This window comes from Cetorhinus maximus, chromosome 1 (assembly GCF_964194155.1).
Source record: "Cetorhinus maximus chromosome 1, sCetMax3.hap1.1, whole genome shotgun sequence".
NCBI classification, from domain to species: Eukaryota; Metazoa; Chordata; class Chondrichthyes; order Lamniformes; family Cetorhinidae; genus Cetorhinus; species Cetorhinus maximus.
The window spans coordinates 960654-972365 of record NC_135879.1 but is presented as its reverse complement, the minus strand read 5'-3'; the positions used below and the strand labels follow the sequence as shown (position 1 = coordinate 972365).

The 11712-nt window shown below is 46.4% G+C and overlaps 1 protein-coding gene across 2 annotated transcripts in view; it reads left to right on the top strand.

Annotated features, from left to right (window-relative positions):
* LOC144694060 (clathrin light chain A-like) overlaps positions 1 to 10804 on the top strand; it is a 49850-nt gene extending 39046 nt beyond the window's left edge. For both annotated transcript variants that reach the window (XM_078564456.1, XM_078564516.1), the window contains 2 exons: positions 2798 to 2833; positions 10266 to 10804. In XM_078564456.1, coding sequence (XP_078420582.1) covers positions 2798 to 2833; positions 10266 to 10440 — 211 coding nt within the window. In that variant the 3' untranslated portion in view covers positions 10441 to 10804. The remainder of the gene's footprint in view (positions 1 to 2797; positions 2834 to 10265) is intronic.
* Positions 10805 to 11712: the final 908 nt, after the last annotated feature.

Sequence of the window (11712 nt, the reverse complement as noted above, 5' to 3'; positions counted from 1 at the left end):
CCCCCCTCCCCCAAACACCCACCCCTCCTTCCCCCAATCACCCACCCCCTTCCTTCCCCGCTCTCTCACCCCCTCCTTCCCCAATCTCCCACCCCCTCCTTCCCCAATCACCCAACCCCTCCTTCCCCAATCTCCCACCCCCTCCTTCCCCAATCACCCACCCCCTCCTTCCCCAATCACCCACCCCCTCCTTCCCAGCTCTCCCACCCCCTCCTTCCCCAATCTCCCACCCCCTCTTTCCCCAATCTCCCACCCTCCTTCCCCAATCACCCACCCCCTCCTTCCCCAATCTCCCACCCCCTCTTTCCCCAATCTCCCACCTCCTCCTTCCCCAATCACCCACCCCCTCCTTCCCCAATCACCCACCCCCTCCTTCCCCAATCACCCACCCCCTCCTTCCCCAATCACCCACCCCCTCCTTCCCCAATCACCCACCCCCTCCTTCCCCAATCTCCCACCCCCTCCTTCCCCGGTCTCCCACCCCCTCCTTCCCCAATCACCCACCCCCTCCTTCCCCACTCTCCCACCCTCTCCTTCCCCAATCTCCCACCCCTCCCCTTCCCCAATCTCCCACCCCCTCCCTTCCCCAATCTCCCACCCCCCCCTTCCCCAATCTCCCACCCCCTCCTTCCCCACTCTCCCACCCCCTCCTTCCCCAATCTCCCACCCCCTCCTTCCCCCACAATCACCCTCGTTCCTCTCCCACTTGCCACTTTCAATCTCCTTCTCCCAACTCACCCTTCCCCCACTTTACAACTCTCCCCCTCCTTCTCTATCCCTCCCCACTTCCCATCCCCCTATCACCCTCCTCCACTCACCCCCCCACTTCCTTCTCCCTCTGTCCCTCATTTCTCTCTTCTCTCCTTTCCTCCCCTCACTATGTCCCTTACCCCCTTCTCCTGACTCACTCCTGCACTTCCGGTGAGAGTTGTGATGGGTTATGATCAGAATAATGGACTGGGACATTTCACTGGGTTTATTCCTGTTCAGTCACAGTGGAGCACGCTGATGTGAATAGTTATTAATATATTTTTGTCTGTTACTACATGTGGGCTCAAATAAGAGCTGGTATCAGCAAATAAGGTCCCTAATAATCCCATAAACAAATAAAGTGAGTTTACTCTCAACACTAAAACCACGATCAACACTTAATTCCTCTCAGGGTTTAGGATAAAACTCTCACTCATTACAATCTTGAACATACAATGTCCTGATACTGGAATGAGTAAAATTTGATTCCTTAATAAAAGTGAAATAAATGCTGGAAATACTCAGAGGTCCGGCAGCATCTGTGGAGAGAGAAACAGAGTTAACGTTTCAGGTCGATGACCTTTCATCAGGACTCCCATTTGTCTTTTGTCATTAGATTTCTCTTGCCCTCCACCCTATCGCAGAAATTCCCTTAGGTTTTTTTTTTCCCCACCACCCCTTTCCCTGCCTTTGTATTTGCTTAAAATCTCTAACTTACATCTTACATTTCTAACCTTTTACCGTTCTGACAAAAAGTGACTGACCCAGAACGTTTGGCAGAATCTTAAACCCTTTGAAAAATTTCAGAGGTCAGAACCATTTCTGGGTCCGGACACCACACGAGATTAACAGGATCTCTCCACACTCGCTGGTGGGTGGGTTCCCAAGGTTAGAGGTCCAGTAGGAGGGTCTGAATCTCAAACTGGCCAGCAGCTCCAATGGGAGAGGTGGGCGCTGCTGAGGCATGTAGGGGAGTGCGAGGGCACCTCAAAATGAAGGCACTTTCTGAAGGGTAATGAAAATTTAAAAATAAAGAATGCTCATAGCTGTCAGGGCCATCAGTATGGAGGGGGAACCACTACACAAACCACAGTTTGTGGCTGTAGCTGTGGCCTTTTCACCCCAGTGGCTCTGTAATTGGGGGTGTGAAGGGAGGCTCCAATATCCCCCTCCCGACTCCCTGGAGGTGGCCTCCTTGTGGCCGTCTGAGGGGCAGCAACAAACCCCCTCTCAAACCCCCAGTCATGGAGCTGCTGGGATGAGAGGGCAATCCCACAGGCTCCAGCCTCAGCTGGAAGATTCTGGAAATGTCACCTAAGTGGGGCCTTAATTGCTGTTGGATCCTGGTCACCAGTTTACTGGGACCTGTGGACCTGGGTTGCCATTTGTTTTGGGATGGCTGAGTTGGTACAATAGACAGAGTAGGTCGGCAGACACTTCTGGAAGAACACATTCTGTTTATTTACAAAGGTATTCAGCAGCTACACTTGTGTGCTTTCAACTCAAACCCTGTCTCCACACTACAGGCTCTAACTTTAGACTATTGACTACTGAGCTTACCTGCGCTACTCTTCTATTGGATACTAAGATCATGTGATCTTCCATTATTACATTCTTCTTAAAGGTGTATTACACATCAGATTACCACAATCGCCCTAACTGTCTGCCTGGCTCCATGAAGCAGGTTTGCCAGTATTTGCTGCAGTTTCAACATTGACTGTGTTTATGTTACTGTAACATTGGAGGTGTATAGCTATTGCTTAAAAATAAACTGCTAACTCAATTTTTGCTGTTAATATTTTAAGTGTGATGATCAAGAGATTAGAGTAGATTTTGACTCTGCGATAGTGTAAATCAAGGTGACAGTAAATTGACAGGTTGAAGTCAATGGAAATAAACCCCAGTTTTACACTTTAGCAGAAAGCCAACATCTACACCTGTAGCTGTCATTAAACAGTTTGTTCCTGTAAGAGCAGCAAATGGAATTTCCAATATCCAATTGTCTAACTTTCCTTTTTTGCTTGTTTCTTTCATACACACCGTGAAGTACAAACATAAAGCAGCACTGCTACAACCTACAACAGTTAAGTAAACTATTCTTGCTTTTACCTTGCTACAGACTGGATAGGGGTCAGTTAGCAGAGGAAAGATTATCCACCAGGAGCTTCATTAAACAGGAACACAAGTCCCAGAATCCACCTTCTAGTCATGTGGGATGTCTCTGAGCTGCTCTTCTGTCTACTGAGGCAGTATAGGGACGTAGTTACCCCACACATGTAGTGCAATTGATGTTCCTGTGCAACTTAAATCTGTCAGGATTATTACTAAATCAAAACTGTGTTCCAGCACACTCTGCTGAACAGTTTGAAAAGTTTTTCTGCCCTGTTTGATACTGTGGCCTGTAACGGTAATTATGAATGCTAAACAAAAACAGAAAATGCTGGTAAAACTCAACGGGTCTGACAACATCTGTGGAGAGAGAAACAGAATTAACATTTCAGGCTCGTATGACTCTTCTCCAGAATTATGAATGTTACTTGTCCAGGTCAATGTAAACAGCTCATCGTTTCAGGTCCTGACCTCTAGTGTCACAGCTGCTTGTGATGAAAGGTCATCGACCTGAAACATTAACTCGGGCCCGGGTTTTAGCCACAAAATCCGGGAAATAGCCGAAAACCATAAGTCCCACCCCTGAACCCGGCATTTCCCATCCTCGCAGGGGTGGGACTGGATTCGGGGTTGGGGTTTGGACATGCATGATTCACAGAGGCAGCTGGGCCTCTTAAATCACCAGCTGTCTCCGCTAAAGTGGGATTTTGGAAGAAGATAAGTGTGGAATCCGGAGTGTGCAGATTAGAACAGGTAAGAGGAGGTTTGAACTTGGTGGGTGTTTATGGGTAGCAAGGGTACCCCTTTGGAGAGGTGAGGTACCCCTTTGGATAGAGTTCTGGGACACCTTTGTGAGAGGGAAGGCACCTTTATGGATGTTAGAAGTGAACATGATAATGTACTTTTTATGTACAAACTCATTGGAACTGTCTAACTGTAAAAGAGGTGTCCAGGTGTCCAGGAACTGTCTGGCTGTCCAGGAACTGCCCCACTGTCCAGGAACTGTCTGGCTGTCCAGGAACTGTCTGGCTGTCTAGGAACTGCCCCACTGTCCAGGAACTGTCTGGCTATCCAGGAACTGTCCAGCTGTCCAGGAATGTCCAGCTCTGAAGGAAATGTTAAGGAATTGTCCAGCTATCAAATCTGTCAAAGCTATCCTGTAAAAGTTACCCAGGAAGTGTCAAAGCTGTCAAGGAACTGTCCAAGGTTACGAGGTGAGTTGGCGTGGAGGGGGTAAAGGCAAAGGTGGTGGGGGTATGGGTTGGCATGAGTTGGCACTAAGTTAGCATAGGGGATATGGAGGCAATGGGGGTGGATAGCAGGCACTAAGTTGGCATGGGGGTGTGGGGGCATTAAGTGGAATGTGGTGTGAGGGGCCATGGTGGTGGGGGGGTGGATAGGTAACTGAGTTGTCATAGGGGTGTGGGGGTCATGGGAGGTGGGTGGGGGGCATTAAGTGCCATAGGGGTGTGAGGGGCCATGGGGGTGGGTAGAGGGTAACTAAGTTGGCAGAGGGGTGTGGGGGACATGGGGGCATGGACGGGCATAGGGAGTGTGTGGGGGGGTGGGTGAGGGCTGGATGGATGGTTTTTGTTTCGTTATTATTTTTTATTTTGCGGGAGCACAGTGGCTGGCCTTGCGTCTGCCTCCACACCAGCATCTGTGGATTTGTTCTGGGGTCGCCTGCCCCAAATCCTGTTTCAGCCCGGCCCCCCCAGCCCCTCCCCCAACTGAAAATCCCACCTCTGGGCGGCCATTGTTAAAGCTCGGGTTCACCAAGCGCGAAATCTCCCCACCCCGTGAATCTGATCCACGGAGGAAAACCTGAGCCTCTGTTTCTCTCGCCAGAGACGCTGTCGGGCCAGCTGAGTATTTCCAGCATTTCCATGTTTTTATTCCAGAATTCCAGTATTTATCTATTTACCTTATTACAAAAAGCAAATGTTGAGAAACAACATCAAATTGTTAGTTGTAAGATTTACAGGCACAGAAGGAGCCATTTGGCCCATCGTTGGCTCTTCGGGGAGGTAATGGCGCAGTGGTATTGCCATTGACTGGTACTCCAGAGACCCACGGCAATGCTCTGGGGACCTGGGTTCAAATCCTGCCACAGCAGATGATGAAATATGAATTCAATAAAAGTCTGGAATTAAAAGTCTAATGATGACCATGGCCCTCAACCGTGTCCGGCCCATCTCCCACGCATCCGCCCTCACACCTTCCTCTCTCTCCCAGAACCATGATAGGGTCCCCCTTATCCTCAGATATCACCCCACCAGCCTCTGCATTCAAAGGATCATCCTCCGCCATTTCCGCCAACTCCAGCATGATGCCACCACCAAACACATCTTCCCTTCACCCACCCCGGCGGCATTCCGCAGGGATCGTTCCCTCCAGGACACCCTGGTCCACTCCTCCATCACCACCTACACCTCAACCTCCTCCCACGGCACCTTCCCATGCAACCGTAGAAGGTGCAACATCTGCCCCTTTACTTCCCCTCTCCTCACTGTCCAAGGGCCCAAACACTCCTTTCAAGTGAAGCAGCATTTCACTTGCACTTCCCTCAATTTAGTCTACTGCATTCGCTGCTCCCAATGCAGTCTCCTCTACATTGGAGAGACCAAACGCAGACTGGGTGACCACTTTGCGGAACACCTTCGGTCTGTCCGCAAGCATGACCCAGACCTCCCTGTCGCTTGCCATTTTAACACTCCACCCTGTTCTCTTGCCCACATGTCTGTCCTTGGCCTGCTGCATTGTTCCAGTGAAGCTCAACGCAAACTGGAGGAACAGCACCTCATCTTCCGACTAGGCACTTTACAGCCTTCCGGACTGAATATTGAGTTCAACAACTTTAGATCATGAACTCTCTCCTCCATCCCCACCCCTTTCCGATCCCCCTTTTTCCAATAATTTATATATTTAAAATAGATTTTTCTTTTCCCACCTATTTCTATTATTTCTAAATTTATTTCCATCCATTGTTTTATCTCTACCTTTTAGCCTATTTCGATCCCTTCCCCCCACCCCACCCCCACTAGGACTATCTGTACCTTGCTCGTCCTGCTTTCTACCCTTAATGTCATCATTATCACATTCCTTAGATAATATCACCACCGTCAACACCCCTTTGTCCTTTTGTCTATGACATCTTTGGCAATCTCCACCTCTCACTGGTCCTCTATCCAGCTCCACCTGTCCCACCCCCTTCAACCAGTTTATATTTCACCTCATTTCTATATTTCCTCAGTTCTGATGAAGAGTCATACGGACTCAAAACGTTAACTGTATTCCTCTCCGCAGATGCTGTCAGACCTGCTGAGTTTTTCCAGCTATTTTTATTTTTGTTTCATGAAACCATTGTTGATTGTCATAAAAACCCATCTGGTTCACTAATGTCCTTTAGGGAAGGAAATCTGCCGTCCTTTCTTGGTCTGGCCTACATCTGACTCCAGACCCACAGCAATGACTCTTAAATGCCCTCTGAACAAGGGATGGGCAATAAATCCTGGCCCAGCCAGTGACGCCCACATCCCATGAATGAATAAACAAAAACCGGATCCATCTAGTTTCCTTGTTCTTTTATATTATTCTTCCTTTTCACATACTTACGCAATTCCTTTGGAGTGTTATTGGGTGCAGTACATACAGGGAGTAGCGTGGGAGAATTTCTGGACAGGAAATCTGGAAGTACTGGTATCACGGATCTCCTGCTGAAATACCTTTGGAATGATTTCTGTAAGTTGTCTGCCCAACAGCCTGATTGTCAGGCAAAATCTTGCAGATTATTACAATTTACAGCACAGAAACAGACCATTTGCCCCAAATGGTCCATGCCCATGTATATACTTCACATGAGCCTCTCTCTTCGTCTCACTCTATCAGCATATTCTTCTATTCCTTTCTCCCTCATGTGCTTATCCAGCTTCCCCTTAAATATATCGATACTATTCACCTCAACCACTCCTTGTGGGAGCGACTTCCACATTCTCACCACTCTCTGGGTAAAGAAGTTTCTCCTGAATTCCTGATTGGATTTAATAGTGACTATCTTATATTTATAGACCCCTAGTTCTGCTTTCACTTGCAAGTGAAAACATCTTCTCTGTGTCTATCCTATAAAACCTTTCATAATCTTAGACGTCTGTCTGTCAGGCCATCCCTCAGTCTTCTCTTTTCTAGATGTCCAGCCTTTTCAATCTTTCTTGATAGGTATAACCTCTCAGTTCTGTTATAATTCTATTAGATCTTTTTCACTCCATTTGCTATGCTTCTCTATCCTTTTTATTAAATGGAGATCAGAACTGTTCATAACGCTCCCAGATATGTTCTAACTAAAGCCCTGTATAAGTTTAATATGCCTTTTTCCTGCATTTCCATTGCATCCCTCTAGAAGTGAATGCTAGTGCCTTGCTAGCTATTTTAAATGGCATTATTAACCTGCGTTGTTAGTTTTAATGATCCCTGATCCCTCTGTTCCTCCGCCCCGTTTAGACATTTATTTTTTTGAGAAATATGTGCTCTCTTGTCACCAAAATGTACCACCTCAATACTTTGTCTATATTGAAGTTAATTTGCCAATTACACGCCCATTCTGCCAGTTTATTATTGTCTTCCTGTATTTGGTCACAGCCATTCTCTGCATTAGGCACACACTCCAATTTGATCTCAGGCACAAATTTTGAAGTAATATTTCCAATTCTAGCATCCAAATTGTTGATGAAAATGGGGAGTAAGAGCCCCAGCACCAATCCTTGTGGAACACCATTTCCCACTTGTTGCTAATCTGAGTAACTCCCATTAAGCCCTGCTCCTTGTTTCTGTTCTGTAACCAGCTTGCTATCCATTCTGCTATTTGTCCCGACTCCACAAGCTCTGCCTCTTGTTGTGAGTCTACCATGTGGTACCTTATCAAAGGCTTTTGGAAATGCAATTATGTTAACTTCACCGATATCAACCTTTCTGTTACTTCTTTTAAGAATTCAATAAATTTAAGAACATAAGGGGTAGAGCAGGAGTTTTCCAGACACCTGTGTCTGCTTCACCACTCAATAGTGTCATGGTTGAACTTCCACATCAACTCTGCTTTCCCAGCCCTATCTCTTTATCCCAAAGATCTATAAATCTCAGTCTTGAATATACCAATCAACTGAGCATCCACAATTCTCTGGGGTAGAGGATTCCAAAGATTCGCAAGCCTCTGAGTGAAGAAATTTCTCCTCACCTCAGTCCTAAATGGCTGCCCCTTATCCTGAGACTGTGACCCCGTCTTATAGACTCCAACCTCTCAGCATCGACCTTGCCAAGCCCTCTAAGAATAAGTCTATTATGTGGTACTTTATCATTTGCTTTTTGAAAATCCATATATACATCTCACTAGGACAGGAAAAGATAACCCCCAGGCGAACATTATGGGAATGCACAAGGGTGAATAGTGTATCTTTGTATGGATGGCAAACTGGGAAATGTTTGCAATGTCCCCTCTCCTGCCTGGAGCAGGTTTGGTTGTGTAGAAGTTGGAAGTGATGGTGACCTTGGTGGCTCCTGGTGTCATTGTTCTCTGAGGCTGTAGGAGCTGCTGAAATAAGTGGCTCAGTTCTGTGAGCATCTCTTTGCTGAATCTCAGGTATTGCCCCTGGTTGAGGTGGGGCTGTGTGAAGTCCTTCTGTCAAGGATCATTTCCCTCTCTCTGTGGACAGCTTCCCCTCTCTGCAAACTCAGCTTCAAATCCCTATCAGATTGTGACAGTTTGGCCTTCATAACTATTAACAACCTTTTATCACAAAACACCTTGGACTGCCCTGTCAGGATGCAACAACACCCTCTTTCAAATCCACTCATTCATAAAAACTCCTCTAAGAACACAGCACAATTCTTCCACAAACTTTGCAAGAGCAAAAATAAGTCAGAAGCATCCGGCTAATCCTTTAAATAGTGTGAGTGTGAGTGTGAGTGTGAGTGGGATTCCTCGTACAGCTGAACACACGTTCAGTTGGGAGTGATTTGGAGAGGACATTAAATGGACCTGCACGACTCAAGTTTGTGGAACATGCATTAGATCAGCCTGAGAGTCTGTTTGATGTCACGACTGTCTACTCTGCATGTTTGTGATGAACGCATGGCACACTGTTGTTGGAGGTGAGGGTGGAGGAGATAAGCAGAGGGGTTTTCAGTATAGAAAAGAATCTGTATTGAATTGTATTCTAGGATGCTCCTTGGATAATGAGCAATTTAGACAGACAAGAGCAGGACCCAATAGTGCTTATGTACTTCAGCCAGACCTGGCATTAAATGGCTAAACCACTTGTCCATATATCTGTCCAACGCTGCATTCCTTGGACTTAAGGGAGTGGAGATGATGGACAGACCATGGAAAATGGCTAGAGTGGGAGAGAGTAATAGTTTAATGGGGATTAAGATGTTGAAGATGGAGGTGAGGGTGAGGCTGAGCTGAACAGTAGCTGCAGAAGTGTTGAGTTGAATGGAGGGACAAAGGCCAGACAGTTGGTATTTTGAAAGTTGTACTTTCTTGATTCTTTCACGGGATGTGGGCATCACTGGCAAGGCTGACATTTGTTGCCTATCCATAATTGCCCTGAACTGAGTGGCTCGCTCAGCCATTTCAGAGGGCATTTGAGGGTCAACCACATTACTGTGGGTCTGAAGTCACATGTAGGCCAGACCGGGTGAGGACAACAGATTTTCTTCCTTAAAGGACATTATCTAAGCCGATGGGCTTTTACAACAATCGATGATAGTTGTCTTGGTCACTATTACTGAGATTTACACTATATTCCAGATTTATTAGCTGGATTCAAATGCCAGCAGCCACCATTGTGGGATTCGAACTCATACCCCCAGAGCATTAGCCTGGGTATCTGGATTGCTAATCCAGCGACATCTCCACTACACCACCAGCACACCATTAGTGCTATTGTACGTAAACTGGGAGATAGTTCTTTCCAGGGATGGACACAGAAGGAAGTCAGATTGGGAAGGGAAAGTAGAATATGGGTGGAGAGCAATCCAAGGAAATGACTAGAGAAGGCTGGGAAGTTATGCTAAGCTTCTATGAAATATTAATTCAGCTCCAGGTGGAATATCGTCCCCAATTCTGGGCACTGCACTTTCGGAAGGATGTGAAAAGGTACAGGAAAGATTTAGTAAAACAGTAGAGAAGCTAGGGTTGTTCTCTGTATATTTAATTGTAGATCTGCATCATTGCTGTCCACATTGTTTAAATGGTTTAATATAAACTAGAATAAAAAAAGGCTTTTTTTTAAAAGCTTGTGAAATCCTTTGTATAATCTTATATTCTGGGTTTCATTTCAGTTCAGTAACCTAAGGCATTCCTTAAAACGTGATGAAACAGGAATAAAATGGTTGTTTTCACCCTCCTTCAGGGCAGCCGAAGTCTCAGATGTGAATGAAGGTGAAGAGATTGTTGCAGGCTCTGAGTGGGAACATGTCTTACATCTGTGTGATTTGAACTCCAAGACCAGCAAGGTGTCTAAAGATGTGTCACGGATGCGATCTGTTCTAGTCTCACTAAGCCAGGTGCCACTCACCCTAAAATGAAGTCAAAAAGGTCTGGCTTGTGTTTTTAATTCTAATCAGTGGTTTGAACCTCCGAGAAATATTCAGTTTAAATTATGAGCTGTGTGGGATGTTTGCTAGTGTTGAAATTTGCTGCTTGTGGTTCTTTACGCCTGCCAGATTAAAACTTGGTGGAAGAGGAGCAAGTCTAGGAAATGTGCTCCAACAGAACAGATTAAATAGAGCATTTGCTGTTTGATTTGTATCCATTAGTGTGTGTGTTTTTATTGCTCTGTGGACTCTGGACTGCAATACAAGATGTACCATGTGTTTCAATACTGTAAATATAGTAAAACTAAATTATAAATCTGCTGTTACTATTCTGATGAAATAAAATTTATCATCAAGTTCATAACAGGGTTGTGTTTTGTTATTTGCAAGAGTTTTTAAACTTCAAAGGATCATCCTCCGCCATTTCTGCCAACTCCAGCACCACCACCACCAAACACATCTTCCCTTCACCCCCCTGGCGGCATTCCGCAGGGATCGTTCCCTCCGGGACACCCTGGTCCACTCCTCCAACACCCCCTACTCCTCAACCCCCTCCCACGGCACCTTCCCATGCAACCGCAGAAGGTGCAACACCTGCCCCTTTACTTCCCCTCCCCTCACCGTCCAAGGACCCAAACACTCCTTTCAAGTGAAGCAGCATTTCACTTGCACTTCCCTCAGTTTAGTCTACTGCATTCGCTGCTCCCAATGCAGTTTCCTATACATTGGAGAGACCAAACGCAGACTGGGTGACCGCTTTGCAGAACACCTTCGGTCTGTCCGCAAGCATGACCCAGACCTCCCTGTCGCTTGCCATTTTAACACTCCACCCTGCTCTCATGCCCACATGTCTGTCCTTGGCCTGCTGCAATGTTCCAGTGAAGCTCAACGCAAATGGAGGAAGAGCGCCTCACCTTCCGACTAGGCACTTTACAGCCTCCCGGACTTAATATTGAGTTCAACAATTTCAGATCATGAACTCTCTCCCCCATCCCCACCCCCTTTCCGATCCCCCTTTTTCCAATAACTTATAATTTATTTAAAAATATATTTTTTCTTTTCCCACCTATTTTAAAATTTATTTCGATCTATTGTTTTATCTCCACCTTTTAGGCCATTTCGATCCCTTCCCCCCACCCCACCCCCACTAGGGCCATCTGCCACTAGCTTGTCCTGTTTGCTACCCTTAATGTCCCCATTAGCACATTCCTTAGATAATATCACCTCCATCAACACCCCTTTGTCCTTTTGTCTATGACATCT